This window comes from Heliangelus exortis, chromosome 1, assembly GCF_036169615.1.
Source record: "Heliangelus exortis chromosome 1, bHelExo1.hap1, whole genome shotgun sequence".
NCBI lineage: Eukaryota > Metazoa > Chordata > Aves > Apodiformes > Trochilidae > Heliangelus > Heliangelus exortis.
In genome coordinates, this window is record NC_092422.1 from 147,164,537 (window position 1) to 147,185,093 (window position 20,557).

General features: G+C 44.7%; 2 protein-coding genes across 2 annotated transcripts in view; one reads left to right on the forward strand and one right to left on the reverse strand.

Annotated features, from left to right (window-relative positions):
• Positions 1-5,433: 5,433 nt before the first annotated feature.
• On the reverse strand, positions 5,434-9,713 carry SNU13 (small nuclear ribonucleoprotein 13). Its single transcript, XM_071732244.1, has 3 exons — positions 9,510-9,713; positions 8,454-8,574; positions 5,434-7,461 (listed from the first exon to the last, which is right to left on the reverse strand). Exons 1-3 carry the CDS (start codon positions 9,510-9,512, stop codon positions 7,199-7,201), a joined length of 387 nt encoding a protein of 128 aa, XP_071588345.1. The 5' UTR covers positions 9,513-9,713; the 3' UTR covers positions 5,434-7,198.
• Positions 9,714-9,737: 24 nt separating this feature from the next.
• The window catches only part of MEI1 (meiotic double-stranded break formation protein 1), a 41,140-nt gene continuing 30,320 nt past the window's right edge, over positions 9,738-20,557 (forward strand). Inside the window, exons 1-10 of the mRNA XM_071732259.1 lie at positions 9,738-9,863; positions 10,139-10,262; positions 13,094-13,144; positions 14,988-15,061; positions 15,732-15,837; positions 16,576-16,779; positions 18,028-18,158; positions 18,629-18,743; positions 19,532-19,648; positions 20,192-20,291. Of these exons, the coding sequence (XP_071588360.1) occupies positions 9,747-9,863; positions 10,139-10,262; positions 13,094-13,144; positions 14,988-15,061; positions 15,732-15,837; positions 16,576-16,779; positions 18,028-18,158; positions 18,629-18,743; positions 19,532-19,648; positions 20,192-20,291 (1,139 nt within the window). The 5' untranslated portion in view covers positions 9,738-9,746. The remainder of the gene's footprint in view (positions 9,864-10,138; positions 10,263-13,093; positions 13,145-14,987; positions 15,062-15,731; positions 15,838-16,575; positions 16,780-18,027; positions 18,159-18,628; positions 18,744-19,531; positions 19,649-20,191; positions 20,292-20,557) is intronic.

A 20,557-nucleotide genomic window follows, 5' to 3' on the forward strand; every position in this document is an offset into this window, starting at 1 on the left:
CTTTACAACATGGGCTGTACCATCTTTGCATCATGAAGACAGCAAAACCCACTTCAGTGTGAGTGAGAAAACAGAATGATCTGTGTTAATGGTACCACATAAATTAAAGCAGCATGTCAAGTCTGCATGCTTGCAGGGGGTCTAAATGTGGCGTATGGCTCTCCTACTCCAAAATTCAGTCAGTATCAGTGCTTGTAATCAAACAGGATTCTTTTTCACCACCAGAATTATGAAGATGACTACTAGATCATAAAGAAGAAAATCATTACTGAGAAGCAGTAGCCAGTCCTTTGGACAACAAGCCCCAAAAAAGCTGCACAAAATGATAATATAAAAAGTTGGTTTTGGTTTCTTTTTTTTTCTTTTTTTTTGGGGGTGTTGGTTTGTTTGTTTGTTTAAAAAAAAAAAAAAAAAAAAAAAAAAAAAAAGTCATGCTACCTGGAAGGCAGCAAGCATTGACCTGAGGTAAATTACTGAGATGGCATTGAGGTTTTCCACCTCTGTGGCAAGTATAAATATGAGACAGACTTGTGCAGGCTTCTGTACTCAAATCTGTGCTTTAAAAAAAAAACAAGTTGTAGAAAGTAGCCCTTGTTACTTACAGGTTTTGGGGCTGTGTTTAGTTTTTAAACTGTCAGGCCAGGCATGCTGCACTTGCCCTGCAGCGCAAGACAAGGATTCTTGGTTTTGGCACAGAAACTATTGGGCAACTTGCTGAAGAACCATTTCATACATTAAGGTTGTGCCCATGCTGTAGTTTAGCACAGGTATCAGAGCCAGCTGTGAATGCCCTCTTGGCACTGTGACCACCCTACCTGTGCCAGGATGCTGCTCACTTCCACCTCCACAGCTCTGCAGTACTGAAGCTACATAGTCTATAATATTTTCAGTCAGCATTAAAAAGATTTATCTAAGCAATCAATTTATTTTGCCCCTTGGCAAAGAAGTTACTGTAAATAATTATTTTAGCAAGATTTTTATTGAACACAATAAAATTTTGAAACTATCCCTTCTTTGATTCTGTGAACTTTTATTCCTCAAATACCCTTGTTAACTTAGGTCTTGGCTTGCTAACCCCCAGGCACAGTATGTTCTGGGCATGTTTTGTATAGGTAATTAGATCTTCCTCCTGGCTTTTTTTTTTTTTTTTTTTTTTTTTAGCAGGATATTACATTAAGAGGAATTTAACAGGGATGATGATGGAAGGCTTCAGAACAGAAAACTAAGACAGTTCTGCTTGCTCAAGAATCCTTTATTTCTGCTCCTTCTGTTCATTCTCACATCAGCTGTGGGTTTAAACACAAGTAGCTCAACAGTCAGCATCAGTAGAAGGGTACAGAAGCATTTCTAAGTTTCATACAAATGAAAGGGCTCAAACTTTGTGTTAGGCTCACCTCAGCAAGGGTATTGGTTATAAGGCATTCACAAAAATAGACATGATTTGTCTTCAGTCTTTTGGGTACTGATTTTATTTATTTGTGAGGTATTTACTAATGATATAAAGTTAGTGCCTCTGTGGAAACATCACAAGATAACTTTTCTTTCTGCTGTTGTGTCTTTTTGCCTCTCTATGTTAGCTTTATTTTGGCATCCTGCAATAGAAAGTGTGGGAGAACACAGCAACTGGATGCTGCATATTGAGCAGCATCTGTTGAAACAGGATGTGATAGCAGAGGAATGCTTAGCTACTAACAACAAGTTATAAAACTGTCAAGAATCAAATAGACTAAATTGCCTACAAGAAAGCTGGGGTAGGGCTTTTTACATGGGTGTGTAGTGAGAGGACAAGGGGAAATGGTTTAAAACCTGAAGAGTGGAGAATTAGGGTAGATATGAGGAAGAAATTCTTTCCTGTGAGGTTGGTGAGACACTGGCACAGGCTGCCTGGGGAAGCTGTGGCTGCCCTCTCCCTGGAAGTGTTCCAGGCCAGGTTGGATGAGGCTTGGAGCAACCTGGTCTGGTGGGAGGTGTCCCTGCCCATGCAGGGGGGTTGGAACTGGGTGGTCTGTAAGATTCCTTCCAAACCAAACCATTCTATGATTCTGACCATGATTTATTACCCAGCTGCGTGTGGAGTAGAAAAGTAAAGGTCAAAGAAGAACAGTCATAGATAAAAGGTTGCCTGTCTGTGTGGAAAGCAGCAGAACACTGCTGGAGTGGATGGATGTGACTGAGAACAGTCACTGGTATGTTTGGTGTACACTTGCATATAGACAGATAAGAACATGAAACACCTGGGATAAACAGGGGGACAGATAGGTTTTAAAAAGGACAGCTGTAACAGAATAAAGGAGGATGAGCCATGGAAAATAGGTTGATCCCTTTGCTGCTTTACTTCTCAGTCTTTTCTTTACTGCTGTACTGGACCAGAGTTGCAGGGAGACAGCCAAAAGTGGTGACCCTGATGGAGGAGTGGTGAGCAGCCCAATGGAGTGGGAAGTCCAGACAAATTTAATTCATGCTGCGGTTTAGGCACAAGGAAAACAAAAAAGGGATTTCCTGAGGCTTTTTACCATGGGACAACCCACCACAAAAGAGCAGCAGTTATGTTTGTGTGTTGCAACAAATCTCACCAGCTTCTAATTTTACAGTATCAGAGAGGGATGTAACTCAATTATTATTAATTGTGAAGGAGCATTGTAGTTGGTTCCCCAATGAATGCAGTTATGATTTGGACTTATGGAAGGGGGTGGGAGATCATTTTGAGATGTGAAAATCCTTAGGAATGAATATCCCAGAATTAGCTGCATTAATTTGGCCCATGTTATGTATCACCTTGCAGCCATTATAAAAACCAGAAAAGATAGGGTTGGGCAGAGGAAATAGCAAGGAGGCTGAGGGGAATGAGGAAAGCATTGATATGAAGGAATCAGAGAGCAAGAATTTGATAGATCTTACTAATGCAACAGAGGAACCAAACCCAGTTTACCCTGCTCTTAATACTGATGACAATGCTAGTGCCCCTCCACTACCAAAATTTCCATCAGTAGACAGAGGAGGCTTCCCCTCCTTCAGCCCCCAACTTGGCCCCAAGTATATCCTGGAGATATCCCAAATAATGATAAAGAAGAAACCCCAACTCATACAGCAATGCAAGCCTGTACTGATAAGCTTTAAAATCTGGGGTTGCTGTTACTTATCAGGAGAGAGAAGCTCCAGCACATGCAGTGCTTCCCTATTTGGTATTTAAGGAGCTTTGTTAAAACAATTCAGGGAAGTGGCTTGCAGAGTAATTTTACACTGGGATTAGTACAAGCAATTGCTAAGAGCTATGTAATGACACCATGATTGGAAAACATTAGTAAAAGCAGCTTTGACATGTGCACAGTATGCTGTGTAGAGGGTAGAATATGATGATTTGGCTATCACACAAGCAGTGAAAAACTTAGATTTAAATATTCCTGTCACTGCTGATATGCTGATAGGATGGGGACAACTGCAGAAGAGGCAGTGAAAGTTATGTTAGATCATAGGCTTATTCAAGCATCAGATATTGCCCTTAAGTCATGGAAAAAAATCCAGATTCAGGGGTCTGTGATGGATCTTTCTCTGGTGTACGACAAGGGCCTCAGGAGTCTTGTATATCATTTATTGATAGACTCCAAAAAGCTATCACAAGGCAAATTGATAATGAAGAAGCAGCTCAAGTCTTGATAATGCAATTGGCATATGAAAATATGAATTTGAATTGTCAGGCAGTGATCAAACTTTTAATGAGTAAATCTAAAGGAGTGGGAGAGTATATAAAGGCATGCAAAAATATCAGAATGGAAAACCATAAGGCAGCTGCACTTACTGACACTTTACAGACGGTCACCTTTCCAGTGGGGGAGTTTCATACGTAGCAAGTATCAGTAGCAAGTGTTTCATGTCATCAAAAAGAACATTTAAAAAGGGACTGCCCCCAAAAGAGTAAAACTGCAGGGAAATCTAATCCTTCTCAGTTATGTCCTAGATGTAAAAATGGGTATCATTGGGGTAATCAATGCAAATCTAAATTTGACAAGAATGGCAAACCCTTACAGGGAAACCACCAAAGGGGTGTGAGGCCCGGTGCCCTGACAAATCCCAGGGTTCAGAACCCAGTGGTATTTCATAGTCTCACAGAAACAGCCCCAACATCAGAACAGTCATGGATCTCACTGCCACAACCAGGGACAGTGCTGGGCTTGACTTGGCCATCTCTGCAGAATTAATATTGATTGAAATAGGAAAGGCTTATTTAGATGAGACTGGAGTGAGAGGACCTTAGCCAGAAAATATGTTGAGTTAATCCTTGGGTGTTCTAGCGTTTCTGACAGGGGCATATTAGTGCTACGTGGGGTCATAGATTTGGATTATGAAGGGGAAACGAAAATAATGGTCACAGCATTATTAGGATACCAAGTCTTGCAAAAAGGAGAGAGAATTGCACAGCTCCTATTGCTGACTTATTGGGTACCCCCTGCCTTGCCTGTAAATAGAGGTGGAAAATGTTTTGGCAGGAGTGACACCTAGAGGTCTAAAACCAGCACAATTGTGGCAATCAGATGTCACTCTCATTTCAGAATTTGGCAGCCTACATTTTGTGCATGTTACAGTTGAAACATTTTCTGGGTTTTGTTGTGCTTCAGCTTTAGCAGGAGAATGTGTAAGACATGTCATTTGTCAGTGGAAGGCTTGTTTTGCCTGCATGGGCAGAACTGCTGAAATAAAAATGGACAATGGGCCCACTTATAAATCTTCACACTGTATGCCTTTTCCTACAACAATGGGAAGTGATGGATGTCACGGCCATTCCCTGCAATCCCACAAGTCAGTCACTAGTGGAGCGTAAAAATCAGGATTCCAAAACACTCCTGCAAAAGCAAAAAAGGGGAAACATGGCCTTGCATAGTAGTCCCCAAGAACAACTGGATAATGATCTTGTTACTTTAAATTTTTTAAAATCGAGACTCCACTTCCCATACTGCAGCTGAAAATATGGCTGTTCCCTACCCTTTATGGATACTCATCCTACAGTAGTGTGTAAAGACCTCACCTTTCTGAAAGAGTGGAAGGGACCAGTGCTAACACGGGGAAGAAGGTATGTTTGTGTTTTATCACCAACAGGCCCAGCGTGGACTCCAGGAAGTTTGTGGAACCATATTGTGAGCTGGTAGAATCCAGACAGGCAAACCTGATACCATGGATGATGCTCCTGTCCCTTGAGTCAGACCAGAAGATGTGTGCATCGAGGACAAACATGGTTCAATACCACCCATTCAGGAATGTTATTTACAAATTTATGGTGAATGGGACTGCCATTAATAGAGAAAAAAATAGAAAAAGAAAATTACACAAGAAATTTGATTGCCCCACAGTATGTTGTGACAAGAAATGTTAGAAATACAGACTGGGTAAAGGTATGTACCCCACATCTGTATGTATTTGTAGGAAGCACCAACCTGCAGGTTAATTATAATCAATCCTTTAATGTCTCATTTGAGAACACCTGGTACTTGAGTTGTTAGACTTTGCAACAACTATGGAAAAGAAATATCACATAAATAGTCTTGTTAAGATGCTGAGCTGAAATATAGGTTCCAGTAAATTTGACTTGTACATAGAAAAATGACAATAGCATTTCAAAATTTTCGGTTTCTAGTCTCACCAGAAAATGACATTTTATTGTTTTGTTAATTGCATTTACAGTATCAGCAATTGTAATTGGTGTCACTGCAGCAGTGGCCACTATAGCCTTGGCAGAATTTATAAAAATAGAAAAAGAGGTGTCAATCATATTAACAGATATGACAGGCAACATTAGAGCAAATGTCAATTTTCAATCAGTTATGAGGTTGTTTAGATGTATTAGAAGCTGCTGCTATGGTTAGCTGATAGGCAAAATGCTATTTCTTATAGACTGCAACTGCAGTGTGACTGGGAGCACTGGGTACATGCTATGTGCAAAACCCATCCCTTGGAAAGAATCCCAACATTCACAGGACAAAGTAAAACATCATTTACAAGGAGCCTTCACTGCAAATATTGAAGAGGTTACTGATCTTGCTTGTGTAGTAGTTACTCAGATGAACCAAACAATTACCTGAGCACTTGGTGGCTCAGTTGTTGGCATAACATAAAATGCCTCAATCCAAAGAACTGGTTTGAGGGTCTCAATTGGAGAATCTGGATTTTTGTCAGTGTTGCTTTTGTTGCATTAATTATATTTATTTTAGTATTCTGGCTCATCTGGAGCATCATGCCACCACGAAGGAAGAAGAGAGGTAACACCTGGAATAGACTACTAGCTCCAATCTGGGGACACAAAAAAAGGGGAGATGTGGGAGAACATGGCAACTGCATGCTGCATGTTGAGCAGCATCTGTCGGAGCAGGATGTGATGGCACAGGAATGCTTAGCATCTAACAAAGTTGTAAAACTGTCAAGAATCAAACAGACTAACCATGATTTATTGCCCAGATGCACACAGAGTAGAAAAGTAAGCTAGAAGAACAAGGCCATAGATAAAAGGTTGCTTGTCCATGTCAAATGCAGCAGAAAACTGTTGCAGTGGATGGATATGACTGAAAACAGTCATGGTTGTGTGGTGATGCTTGCATACAGATGGATAAGAACATGAAACACCTGGGACAAACAAACGGGTATGGAGAGCTATAAAAAGGGATGGCTGTAACTGAATAAAGGAGGACGAGTTGAATGGCTTGATCCCTTTGCTGCTTTACTTCTCCGTCCTTTCTTTACCGCCGTATCCAGACCAGAGTTGTGGGGAGAGTTGCAAGGTTTGACGTGACACAACCCAACACAGCGGTTTAGACTCTTCTGCTGAGAGAAGTGGATTTATTATACAGTATGCATTTAACTAACGCTAACTCCACAAAACCACCATCAACCCAGAAAGTTGGTAGTGCTTCACGTCTTTCCAGGCCATGAGATTACCTAAAATTCTTGAAACAAGTTTTTTTTTTTTAATCTGAAAAATTATTTACTCTCTGTCACCTTGGCCATGACTTAAAGGGTTTTTCTTTATTCAGGTAACTACAGCTTCCCTAAAACCATGAGATATACAGGGGACTTGTGAGCCATAGCAAGCTCTGCTCTCTACCAAGTTTTGTACTAAAATACCCTTCTTTGTGTGAACTGTACCAATGAGCTTGGGTCTCCTCGGGTATTTTACAACAAAACATGGTAGAGAGCAGAGCCTGCTGATGGGCATTTAGACCAACAGTCTTTCTATAGCTTGCTGGACAGACTGGATCTGAGGCTTTAGCTGTGATCCCTCCTTGATGGTGATGGAGCAGGCAATGACAGGCCGGGAAACACCACATGCCCGTCCCAGGGCTTGCTTGGAGCGCACAAACACGTAAGGTACGTTCTTGTCCTCACAGAGAAGAGGGAGGTGAAGGATGATCTCCAAGGGCTCTGCGTCTGCCGCCATCACAATGAACTCCGCTATCCCTCGGTTCAATGTCTTTGTGGCTGTTGTAAAAGAAACTGAAGAGTCAGTCTCTGGGAAACACATCTTTATGAAAAACAACAGTGGAAGTTGAAAGTGGCACGAGCAAGGAGGAGATCTACTGGTAGCAGGACGGGTCAAAGGAAGACGGCAGCTATAGGGCCAGGGAGGGAGTTACCCACAGGGTTGTACCTAGGGTGCTGTGCCTGGTGCTGCCCTCAACTGAGACTCTAAAGGGAGCAAGCCCAGCCCAGGGGTGCTGGTGGGTAAGGTCTGGGACATCCCATGGACCAAGGGACACTGAGAGAGATGGGTTTTTTTATCTCAGAGAAGAGAGGGTTGAGGTGGGAGCAAGGGGGATGTGGGTGCTGTCTTCTACTGTTTCAAGGGAATTGCAAAAAGGATGGAGCTAAATTGTCCTCTTGAGAGCACAGGAAAAAAGACAAGTTGCAGACTGTGACTGTTGCCTCAGGGAGATTCTGGGGACATGCTGGAATTTCACACCCACACACTTTGGAGATTTACAGAGGACCTTTATGCCATGGGACATGGGTCCTGAGAGACTGTGGAGTTTCTATCCTTAGGAATTGCTTTTAAAAAAAGTTTGGCCAGGCAAAGTCCCAAGCAACCTAATCCAACTGTGAAGGGAGCCACTCTCTGCCCAAGTTGCACTAGAGACCTTCAGAGGGGCCCTCAAACCTAAATCTATCTGAACAGGCTAGGCATCTGGTAATCCCAGTTCCACACCACTAAAGGTGGCATGATCACACGACATGCACCACAAACACAGTTTGGGCATCTACCAGAACTGTACATAAACCATGAAAAGATTACAGACTACTTCTGTCCCTGAATATTGCTTATGCAGGCCAGAAGGAAGAAGAAGCAGAGGGACACTTACAATATCCAGATCTATGTTAGTGGCCTACTGCTAGAAAGAAGATACAATCTAGCCACAACTTCTCATAAAATCCTTGTACGATTTCCAGCACACTTTGCAAGACATGGGTCTCACCTTCATTGGCTCCCTTGCGTAGCTGCTTATAGTTGCAGGACTGCTGCACAAGATCCAGTAGTGTTTTGGTGAGCTGTGCATCAGCCAGAGGGTAAGCTTTGGGATTCACTTCAGCCTCACTCTAGAGCAAGGAAAGAGTCAAGAGCATCACAACAAGAGCAAAGGGAGTTTTGTTCTGAACACCACCACATCGTCATTATGTCCACCACATGTAAAGACTGCTGGAATTACCTCATCACCTCTCAGCTGCTCTGCACATCCAATAAATTCCCACTGCGTTTATTGTTGCCCAGAGAGGTGGTGGAAGCCCCATCCCTGGAAATTAAGACCAGGCTGGATGGAGCTCTGAACAACCTAATGTAGCAGGAGGTGTCCCTGCCCATGGCAGGGGGGTTGGAACTAAATGACCTTAAAGGTCCCTTCCAACCCTAAAAATTCTATGATTCTATGATAGTCAAAGTATACAGCATCTGTAATCACAGCGGATTTAAATCCTAGAAAGCTCACTAGCAGCAGGGAGCTTACAGGGCATCCTTCGAGACATGTGCTACCACGGATGCTATATACAACGAAGTGCTCCAGTGCACAAGAACAAGCTCAGAAATGGGTATCAAAAAACACAAAACAAAACCGAGAAGGGCACACAGCGGGTTAATTTCTACAGGTTACAATCAGCTTCTAAACGTTAACATCAGCGGCTGAGTGGAGCACAAAGGGCCAGCAGCTCCCGCAGCCGGGGCAGCCTCAGCCCGCGGTGCTTTGCCGCCGGCCCGAGCCCTTCTCCAGGCGGCCGAACCCACGCTCCCACTCCCCGAAGAAAGGAACAGCGGGGCCGGGATGCCGAGTCCCCGGCCACGAGGTGCCGCCAGGACCGCCATCCCCGCCTCCCGCGCTTCCTCCCTCCCGGACAGGGCGCACGGCAGGAGACTCGCAGCCCCCGTACGGCCTCCACGTGCTCCCGGACCCGCAGCCGCCGGCGAGGCGGCTTCCCTCCGCCGCAGCGTCCCCCGGTCCGGCCAACGGAGGAGATGGCAGCCGGCGCCCGAACATACTCACCATGGCCGCGGCCTGGGCTGGGCAGCACGGCCCGGTTGCGCCTTTCGGCCGCTGCTCGGTGAAGGATATGGAAGCGACGGGACCTGCGTTGCCGCCGGAAGTCAAGCGGCTGCAAGCCCCGGGGCGGGGCGCGGGAGGAGCGCAGCCTCCCCGGGATCCCGCCCCCAGAGAGGCAGGGGCGGGACGGCCGGAGAAGCGGGGATTTTGCTGGTTTCGCGCCGGGGCCGCTGGTGGGAGATGGCGGCGGGCTGCGGGCGGCCTGGTGGCGGGCACGGCGAGCGCTGGGCTCTGCCCCTCCGCCCCCCGCTCTGCCTCGCCTGCACGGTGGAGACCCTGGGAGACGGCAGTGCTTCGGTGGGCAGCGCCTGCCCCGTCGCCTCAGCCCCTTCCTGGGCAGCGCTGGCCTTGGCGCCCGTCTCCGCGGTGTCTGCCTGCCGCCTTGGCTGAGCCCTCTCGCCTTGAGCGGAATTCGGGGCTGGGGGCTGGCCAGGGGTATGGTGGCACTGGGGCAGCTGTATCGCCTCGGCTTTGGGGCCCTGGTGGCACCCTTCTCCCCGGGGTGGTGGGAGCAGAGGGGTGGTTCGGGCCTAGGTGCGGACTGACGGGTGGTTGTTGTGTCTGGTCCATAGCTGGTGCGCAAGAAGCATGTCCTCTCCCGACTCCATGATGCCCTGGCCTGGCAGGCACTGCCAGTCGTCCAGCTGCTGGAAGCAGACGAGAGGGTCTGTCTTCATTTGATAGGAACTCTCTTTGGTAAGAGCTCTGCCGCGGCCTGGTGCGGTGGCAAGGGGAAAGCAGGTACCTTTACATGAAATCGTAGAATTATGAAATGGTTTGGCTTGGAAGGGGCCTTAAAGATCATGTAGTTCCAGTCCCCTTGCAGTGGGCAGGGACACCTCCCACCAGATCAGGTTCCTCAAAGCCTGGTCCAGCCTGGCCTTGAACACTTCCTGGGAGTGAGGCATCCACAACCTCCTTGGGCAACTTTTTCCAGTGTCTGATCACACACACGCACACACAAACACACAAGAATTGATTCCTAATGTCTCTCCTAAATCTACCCTCTTCCAGTCTGAAAGCATCCCCCCTCATCCTGTCACTACATAGCCTTGTGAAAAGTACCTCCCCAGCTTTTCTGTCAGCCTTTCAGGTGCTGGAAGGCAGCTATAATAAAGCTCCCTGGAGCTTTCTCTTTTCCAGGCTGAACAATCTCGACTCCCTCAGCCTGTCACTCTTGTCTCCAGCCCTCTGATCATCATAGATGTAATACATGTGAAGCTTCCTCACATTTGCAGAAAAAAATCAAAAGGCAAAACAATATTGATGAACCTAATAGGTCCACTGGTCTGCATTAGACATGCTATTACTTCCTATGGAAAACTGCCTGCCATGTGGTTGAAGTTAATTAATTTCCTTATTCCTCAAAGCGCACTATTGGCATTCTCATTTTCCAGAGTATCTTGATGTATCCGTAAGGTCTTTCTGGAGAACAGGGAGTGCCTGGGCATATCACTTCTGAATGCTCTCAGTTCTAGTGCCTCAGTGCTTTCTCATCTTGCTGAACTGTGGGATCATGTGAAGATTACTACAGAAATGAAAGTGTGAGCTTAAAAAAGTGTTGAAGGATTTGATAACAAATGTGGTTTTTTCACACTATCTCTTTACATTTGTAGAAATCCTTGTAGACATAGAACTGTCATATCTGGTTCTTTCCAATGCATCAGCCTTACATCAGAGTAGTGTCCAGTGGGTTGTCAGAAAGTGCTTCTCCAGTAACAAATCTCTGTGTCCTTGAACATCTCTTAATGGTTTATTTTTTGCTTAGCAGTGCTGTGGGAAAGGTCTTTGAAATATCTAAAATCTTGATGGCGAAGAAATAGTTGTTTAAATGAGGGAACAGTAAGGCAGGGAGGCAAAGGTGGAGGGTATGAATGTGGGTGCCTTCAAAGAGCAAAGATACCGGATTCCTTTAATTCCATGATCTCATTTGCACATCACAGATAATTCTTGCACTCTGGGGCAAAGGGACTTAAAAGCCCCTTCCCCTGCCTTGATGCACTGAATAATTCAAACAGTGTTTTCCCAGTTGATTCCCCGTGCAAAATGTGTTGTGCATTTTGGAAGCAGCTTTGTTAGAAATGAAACTTTGTGCAGGTTTAGTTTGCCCCAGTTCACAAGTTTTTATTGATCCCTGTCTGTGCATGTAATCCTATACAGATGTGGAGGGAGTTGGTGTTGATGGCCAATTCAGTCCTACACTGTATGACCTTAACATGATAGACCCCAGAAGACAGGGGAACTGTGCTTGCATTTCAGTGCTCTTGTCTGCTTTTAAATAATTATTTTTTCTCTCTTCTTAGGAAGCTTTACAATTGAATGGTTTGGGGACAGCTTTGGGATTTTAGTATGCTTGCTGTAATTCCTAGAGCAGGTGGAATCCCATATGGGCTACAAAATGACATGGTACAAATTGGGTAGAGCTTGAATGAACCAAAGATCACTTGGGACCCCCAAAAGTTTGAACAATGCTGTGGAGGAAGTATTAATAGTAAATTAAGGACAAGATGTTAATTTTTAGAGAGAGAATATTGGGATAAACACAGGCAGAAGAAAGAGGGTTAAGAGAACAGAAGTGCAGTGTGAAGTGTTACAAATAAGAAGATAGTGAATTTCAGGTTGGCTTGAGTTCATGTAGCTAATATTGCAAATTTCACTAATGCTGTATGCAATTTTTTCCAAAGTATAATGAAATTACTGAGGATTGGGCAGATGAGCCAGGAAAGAAGTAATTTCTTCACCTGCAGTGTCAGAATGTTGCTTTACTTGGTCAAATATCTGTGAGGCCCTGTAATCTATGGAGGGGAGATAGTTTGGTTGGCTATGTTGAAACAAGTGGTTTGGTGTGGTGGAAGTGCAGGTCTGAACCAGAGCCCTGATGCCATATGTACCTGAAGTTGGAAGAAACTGTGAGGTAGAATATCTTGTCTGTTGACCTGTAGTAGAGTGAGACAGTGGCTTATCTTAATATATATATATCACACACTCTTGGTGTACAAATGACTTGTGAAGTGGTGCCTTTAGGTTCAGTTTAACATTGGAATAGTTTCCATATGCTTTAAACCTTGTGCTCCAATTTGGTCTTGGGATTTTAAGCACGTGGAGGGAGAAGAATGGTTATGGTAATTGGTATGTATGGAAGATAAAAGGGACAGGTCACATCTGGCCTCTCATTCTGTAGCGTTGTTTCGGATGTCTAATATTGGATACATGCTGTGGGATGCGGCGATGGTGGTAGTTGCATATTTACTTACATAGGTGGAGCCATTGACTTCAACTATACAGTGCCTACAAAATTTGCCAGAGAACCGAATGCTTTCATGTTCCTGAGTCCTCCAGTGGAGGCGCCTTTTGCAATACTCCCTGGCAGTACCCACCTTCCTCTGGAAAAGTCAGGCTGGTGTCACATGAAACGGGGAAAACAAAAGTGCTCTGGAAAAAAAAATGCAGTTCTTTTTACATAAGGCATTAAAGCACTGGTGATCACAAACAGGGATGAGTTCCATCACTGTGATTTTTTCTTTTAGGGATGCTGCATACTGTGGAAGACAGCAGTGCCCTGGACCTATTCGTAGAAGGTGAGAGGCAGATGCCACCTCTCAATCACTGTCAGTTTGTGAAGGGAGGCTCTGTTTTGTCTGGCCCCTGAGTGCCATGCTCAGTGTCTACACCATTTGAAATTGGGAAGAGCATCTATTTTCTATCAATGCAACAGTGATGAGCAGGCTGTTCCGATATTTTAGGCCAGAGGAACGTATTCTGATTTAAGTATTTAGCATTTCTCTCACAGGCTCTGTGTTCACTATGAATTCAGTGTCAGTTGTAAACAATGCCTCATCTTTGGCATCTGTGGACCTGTCTGAAGTCTGATAGCAACTGGAAATCTTCCTGTGGGCTTCAGTGAGCTTTGGAATGTACTGCCTTTTCCTTAAGGCAGTGTTTACCTGCACAGGATGCAGATACCCCTTTGTGAGCAATCTTTCACTTGAAATCTGAAGGAAATGCCTGCAGGGGTGACAAAGGAATTTCTGCAGTCCTGCTAACCTTGGGCATCTCTGCTGAGTCAGGTAATATTAGCAATCCAATGATTTGCTCCTCTCCAGCCATGGAAGGCAAAGGGAGGTGTGATGAGCTCCTTCCAGAAGGTTTTCAATTTTCAGACACTTCCAGGCACTTGAGATGGTGTTGAAAATGTGAGAAGGCCTTCTGCCATGTTACCAGTCTGTTGAGAGATGGATGCTCTCAAACAGAGGCATTTTAACTTAATATTACCTGACTCTTGAAAGTTTCTAGAGATTCTGAGAGTTCAGGGCAAGCAAGAACCAGTAAGCCATCTATAAATCACCTGTCTCAAGTTATGCCTCTGCTAAGATGCTTAGCTCTATAGCTAAAGTAGGTCTCATAGATAAACTTCCAGTATTGCTCTGGATATACCAAGGCATGGTGAGCCTAGAAGTCTCTGTTTTCCTAGAACACAAATCCAAAGTTTGTTTTTCAAATGAGTCATTGCATGATAAGAAGATACATCCAGGACAGCCTTACCAGATCCTAGGGTACAATGTTCTGCACAATGTTTCAATAAGGGGACTATTGTCAAAACTTTATCTGCTGAACATTCAGGTGCCCAGCTTCTAAAAATCTAAAAACTTTGCTTCCTGGTGTATGTGGAGGCAGAGGCACCCTGCTAGCATCAGGCAACTCCCTTCTGATTTTGTTAGGGAAGTCCCAGGTGATGTAAAGCCAGTGCCTGGTAAAAATAGTTTCTTATTGATTCCTCTTATTAGGACAGACTGAAGAGAGATCTTAAAGTTACAATGAACCAAAAATAGCAGACCCTACTTGGGGATGAGGAGGTGAACAGTACCACAAAGGTGACTGGGGCCTTGCTTTCTGGAGAGGGATATGGGATAACTGCAGTTGGGAGGAGTGACTGATAGACTGCACTCTTACCTCAGAGAGAGAAGCAGCTGGAGGAGGAGCTCTCAGTCTGCATCTAAGGATACTCATCAGTTTCAGCTCTGATATCTTTTCTGGAAATGCATGGTTTTAAAGGCCAATCTTCATACTGCTGTATTCAATTATGAGAATTTTTTAGGCTTTTAAGCTATGGATTTATTTCCTTTCCTTCCTGGGTCCTTATAGTTACTTGCTATCCTGATGCTCTGTTTGTCATTTGCAATTCATTTCCATGCATGGTTTGTAGTGCACCTAAAACAGGACTGCTGTAATGTCACTGCAGAGAGCTCAGGCTGGGCTATCAGAAGTAATAGTGCTGGGAATGTTGATGTTACCCTGCTCTCTCAGCACCTCTGTGCTCATTTAATGTCTAAGCTCTTTGCTCATTGGTCTGCTAAAGCCCCGTGGAAGATGGATTGGGAATGCTCTTGAATGTGAATTACTGATCCTGTTTCTTCTGCCTAGTTCTGGTGCGGCTTGTAGTGGAGCTGAAGTCAGAACAGCACCTACGCTGCATTATGGATGAAAGCCAAAAAGAGGTCAGTGAAGATTAATTCCCTGTCCTTCCTTTCAATCCTTCAGAGGTTGAGGAAATGGGAGTGAGTGGCCTGGGAAGGCTGCGGATGCTGCAGTGGGATGTCCTACTGCTCCCTTGCTCTGATTTTGGCAGTGACAGTGTCTACCTTGGAGCTTTCCTCCTGTTGCCATGATGACTTGCAGACAAGTGGCTTCATGATGCTCTTGTGAAGCTGTGTGCCTTCCTCAGGTTGTTCTTTTCCTACCTTACTGTTTCAGTGATATGAGGAGGTTTCCCAATCTGTTCCATGGGCTCTTGGTCTCTTCATTCCTAAATTTGTGATGGTCCCATGGGATACAAAATATTGGGAAGTAGCAGAAGCGGGGAGAAGTTCAACTGGTTCATCTGCTCATGTAAGAGCTAGGGAGGAGAGAGACAAAAAGGAGCAAGAAGCAAGAGATTTATTGGATTAATTAAAAGACATTTTTGAGACTTAGTGGTGTGTTCAGGGTATTCCTCTGGTTTATCCTATGTGGTGAAGGCGACCCAGCTTAGGAAAAATCCTATTCTGGAGGGTTATGCATTACAAAAGATGTATAAGAGGTGCACCAGAGATGCTAATTTGGGTGCATTTATGCCTTTGGACTTTGTCCTCACCAATGAAACACTTTCTTCCTCTGTCTTCTCCTCAGCTGGGCAGAGCAACTACCCTGAGAGGCAGCCTACCCACCTTCACTCTCTTGGGCAAGTTAGCAGATGCCATCCCAGGCTTTGCTAATCTGCTGGTGGTAGAGCACAGTGAGTAAACATCATGCCCCACTGAAAGGTGGTATTTGCAGCCCTAATGCACGTACACGTAATCAACTGTGCCCTGTGAGAATTCATGAAGGTCACACAAATAGCCTGTCCTTAAGTCAGAGTGGCAGTCAGGCCTCCTGGGGTGCAGATCAGTAGCTTTGTAGCAGGGTGGTCATTCTGTTCTTAGGCAGCCTTGCAAAACCAGCCTCTGTAAACTGAGGTATGTGGGTCTGCCTCAAAGGCAACATATGTTTAGTTTTTCTTTCCTTGGTCCATCCCCTGTGGGTGTGGTGAGCAAGCTTAGCTGGTTTTTGGTGGGATGGTGGATATGGTGCACAGTGATCTCCTTTAGCCATTTCTTACTGTACCTCTGCTCAGAGGGACATGTGGTGGTGAGCACATAGAATCATGGAGTGGTTTGGGTTGGAAGAGACCTTAAAGATCATCTAGTTCCAAGCCCCCTCTGATAATCTTCATAGCCCTCCTCTGGACTGGCTCTAAAAGTTCCATGTCCTTCTTGTGTTGGGGGCTCCAGAATTGGACCCGGTACTCCAGGTGGGGTCTCACAAGAGCGGAGTAGAGGGAGGGAATCACCTCTCCTGAAATCACCAGATCATGGCATTCCTGAGCCTGCATAACCCAATTGTCCAGTGGGCTTTTGTAAGTTTTCAAGGGAAATAAGTTGGTGCTTTTAAGAAGTCAGTTCGTTGGTGTGAATGTTTCTGTTCCTCACACTAGGTAATTTAGTGGATCATCTGCTGATGGGCTTGACATACCCAAATGAAGGCATTAAGGCTGCTGTCTGCTACTTGTATGGCAAGCTGTACTCCTCTCCTGTGGGCACAGAACGGCTCTCGACACATTTTGAAGAAAGGCTGTGTGGTCTCTTCTTGAATACCTTGGGGAGTGCACAGACAAAGGAGCTGCAGGTTAATTGTTTGGGTAAGGCATTGCTGAAAGAAACTGCAAGGTGCAAGGGAAGGCTTGGAGTGAGGAAGAAATCTTTGGCTGGTTTAAATGCTCTCATATAGGTTGTCCCCTAGAGGATCTTTTTGCTGCTTGTCTGAAGCACTCAATCCTTTCTTTTACTCCATGGCAATCAAATGACCCTGGCCTGCTGCTGAGCTGCCCCAGCCCTCCTTTGTTCCCTGAGCCCTATGTTTGCCTTGCACTGGCTCATCTTCAGAGTCTCCTTGATACTTGCACATACGTGCAACATACGTGGCCTGGCCTTATCTCAGTTTGATGTTTCATCCCAAGAACACACCATCTCTCAAAGTGTCCAAATGCAAACACTGTGCATGGACAGGTGGGTTTTGTAGAGCAGTGGGATGGAGTCTAATAAATACAGTCTTCGGATGTGGGGCATCATTTAAGTTGGAAAACTAATGTGGAAGTGACACTTTCTTGCATTTATGCTTCCATCTGCAAGTATCAGCTGTTGCTGGGGAGCACAATTTCAGCCTTTCTGACTGCTTGTTTGTAAACCATCCAGGGAATTCCTTTTTTTTGTAGGAGGTAAGCAGGAACTGGATTGCTCCTCAGATCATCTGTTCAGCTACTAGAAATGGATGATGGTTCACTTGAAAGTAGAATTCTACAGATCAGACGATACCCTGTGTGGATCTGCACTGCTGTGTTCTGATGATTGGCATCAGTACCTGTAACAGTGCTCTGTGCTTGTATGCTGAGGGCTTTTTTTGTGTATGTGGGTATCCTTTACCTAAACAGCTGTTGCATTAAGAGCCTGTGTAGAAGGGGAAGATAAATGCCAGTTCCTTAGGGTGTGTTCCAGGGAAAATGTCTGCTTATTGTTGGGTCACTGACTGTAGCTTGGAGAAAAATGCAGCTTGAGAGCTTTCCCAGGACAGAGTTTAAGGGATGGATACTGGAGCACAGAGGATAATGTGAGTAGAGTGCTCCTGGTCTCATGTCCCTGTGCACATGCACATCTCTGAGAAGGGACAGGGAGCAGATCAGACCCAAAAAAATCATCGGCAGCAATGGTTTGCAAGACATGGGGCTCATAGTAGTATATGGGGGTACAGTGAGTAGAAGCTCCCTAAACTGGAGGTAAGTAAGGAGTGCAGGAAAAGGCAGGAAGGTGGCAAAAAGGGTATAAATACTCCTGTGTTAATGTAATCCTTGCTGTGCTCAATATGCTGCTCATTCTTGCTCCCCCATTTGCAGGTTTGCTAAAGGAACTGCTGAAATCTGACCATTTTGTATCCATTATTATGAATAATTCAAACACAGAAGAAGAGTGTGAGAACCCTGACTTTTTAGAAGGAGAAAATCCACTGCCTCTTGTTCTCAAAAAGGTGATTGCTGAAGTAATCATGAATTGTTAGTAGTCATAAAGAATTTGCTGGCCTGTGTTGAGCCTTTATCCGAAGCACTTGAGAATACTGCTGCCAACACTAGCCATAGCTTCAGTGGAAATGGGGACATTCCTGCACCCTGGAGAGGGGAGAAATTTTGCTCCTGGCCTCAGCTGATTTTAGAAACTCATGCTTGAGGTCTGATACAGCACTCGTAGTGCTAACATGACTAAGCATGGGGGCAGAGCTATTCTTACTCATAGTCTTCTCTGTTGTGGTTTCCATTTTACATTTTCTGAGTGTTCTTTGTCCAGTGTTTTATCTTCCCTTAGCAAGTCTAATTTGTGAAATACATGCCAACAGAGGGATCTTTATTTATGTTTTAAATTTTAAAATGTAGCAGAAACTGTTTCTGACTCATATCTGCATAGTTGACTTCCTCTCTCATTTTGACTTTTGTTTCCCAACAGCTTTTGTTGACCAGAGATGAGATGTTACAGGCAGCAAGTTCTCACTGCATGGCTGCAGTGCTGGTTCACTCTCCTAGCAGATATGCTCCTGCTTTTATCCATGCAGACGTACCAGGTGAAGAAATGCAGTAGCATCTTATTGTTCATCTCCCAATATCAAAGCACCCCCTGACTATTTGTTTTAGGAATCAGTCTGGCTCCATGAAATCCACTGGTGGCATTATGTGTGTGGTGACCATTTTATATCAGTAAAAATGGCTACTATGATTTTAGGAATAGAAGAGGAAAGTAAGTTTTCAACTGAAAGTATAGAAGCAGCTGTCAATAGGCAGAATGGAGTATCCACAGTAAGAATTTAGTCAAGTCTTTGAGCCTAAGCAGACTAGGGTTCTCTTTTATCCCACTAAGTGTTATAAATTTGCACAGAATTTGGTCTAGGATTTAGCTTCAGGACGTGGCTGTGGGTGGTAGTTTACTATTTCTCCGTAATCCCAAAAGACAGAAATGCTTTCATTTTACAAATTCTTTGGGAGAAGTAAAAGTTCAGAGGAATAATAGATCACTGCATCCGTGGTAAAGCTTGCTTTGTGGCTTTTCATTTGTCTTGAAGGCTAGATCTACAATTCAGCTCCTGCCTGCTGGGTTTGTGCTGAGAAGATGCCTGCCTGCAGGACTCTGTTCCTCAGTCACCTTGTTTTGAAGACTACCCATACCCCCAAGCATCCACTCCATTCTCCACTCCTGCCATTTCATAATACAACCACTCTCCCTGTGGCTGTTGCTGTGCTTCCTCATTTCCTCCTTCCCTCTGTTCTAGGAGCAGCTGTGCCATGCTGTGAGCAGACTGCTTCTTACCAGGGTGACCTTATCCCTGTCTGTGTGTGTGTGTGTGTGTGTTTGCAGAATTCCTGTTTGAGTGTCTCTCCTGCAACAGTGAAATCCTCATCTGGTCAGTGTACTGCTGCTTGCTCCTCCTAACTGAAGAGCACCTTTTCTTCTCCAAGTGTCACACAGTCTATGGTGAGTTCATCAACCTTTCTGACAGAGCAGCTGCAGAAATACTGTGGGCATTTGTTGTGCCTCTAGCTGAATTTCGACGCTTTGCACACAATCACAATTTTGAGTCAGGATGGATAAAGGATGGAAAATGAGTACATATGAGACGTGTTTGTGATGTCCAGCATGGCTTGAATTTACAGTGTCATTGTCCTAGTGAGTTCCTGAGTAGCATGCATTTGTTATATTTTGTATTATTTGTTATAATAGCTGATTATCATGACTGACACTACCTAAGTTATTATTAGGTATTTTTGTGGATATACCAAGAGTGGATTTAGGAAGAAAGGCTGAATTCTTTCTGTTCTCTGGATTTACCTCCAGCAGTGGAGGCTGGGGCATATTATGAGGGATTTGAGTGAGCACTCAGCAGTTTTGAGCAGTAGATTCTGTCAGTGGCTCAGAAGAATAATAGTTCAAATCTTCCTTTTTAAAATTAATTTTGCTTTCATCCTGGAATTTGGGGTGTTAAAAGCCTTCTCTGTGATTTCTCTTTAACATGGGCAGGCATTGAGTCTCTGCTGAGGAGTCTCCGAGTTGTCCTGCAGCTGAACAATGTGGAGTTGCACAAACAAGGGCTCCTGCTCTTTGCTGAAATACTGAAACGGTAAGGCAGTACCCCTGACAGGCTTGCACAGGCAGAGTCTGATGCCCCAAAATAGAGGCTGTGGTGCTTTTGCTTTTTAAGGTTTTTATCCCAGGCCAACTACCTGCACCCCCAGACCCTTTGTGTTTGAAAGATGTTGGTGAACAAATGCATCTCCCTTATTCTTTTGAGGAATGCCTGATGGTTGTTTCCAGGCCTCCCAGCTTTTTGTCTTTGTGTGTGCATCCACCAGTATTTCTGCCTCTTCCTTGCCAATCTGAGAGGTG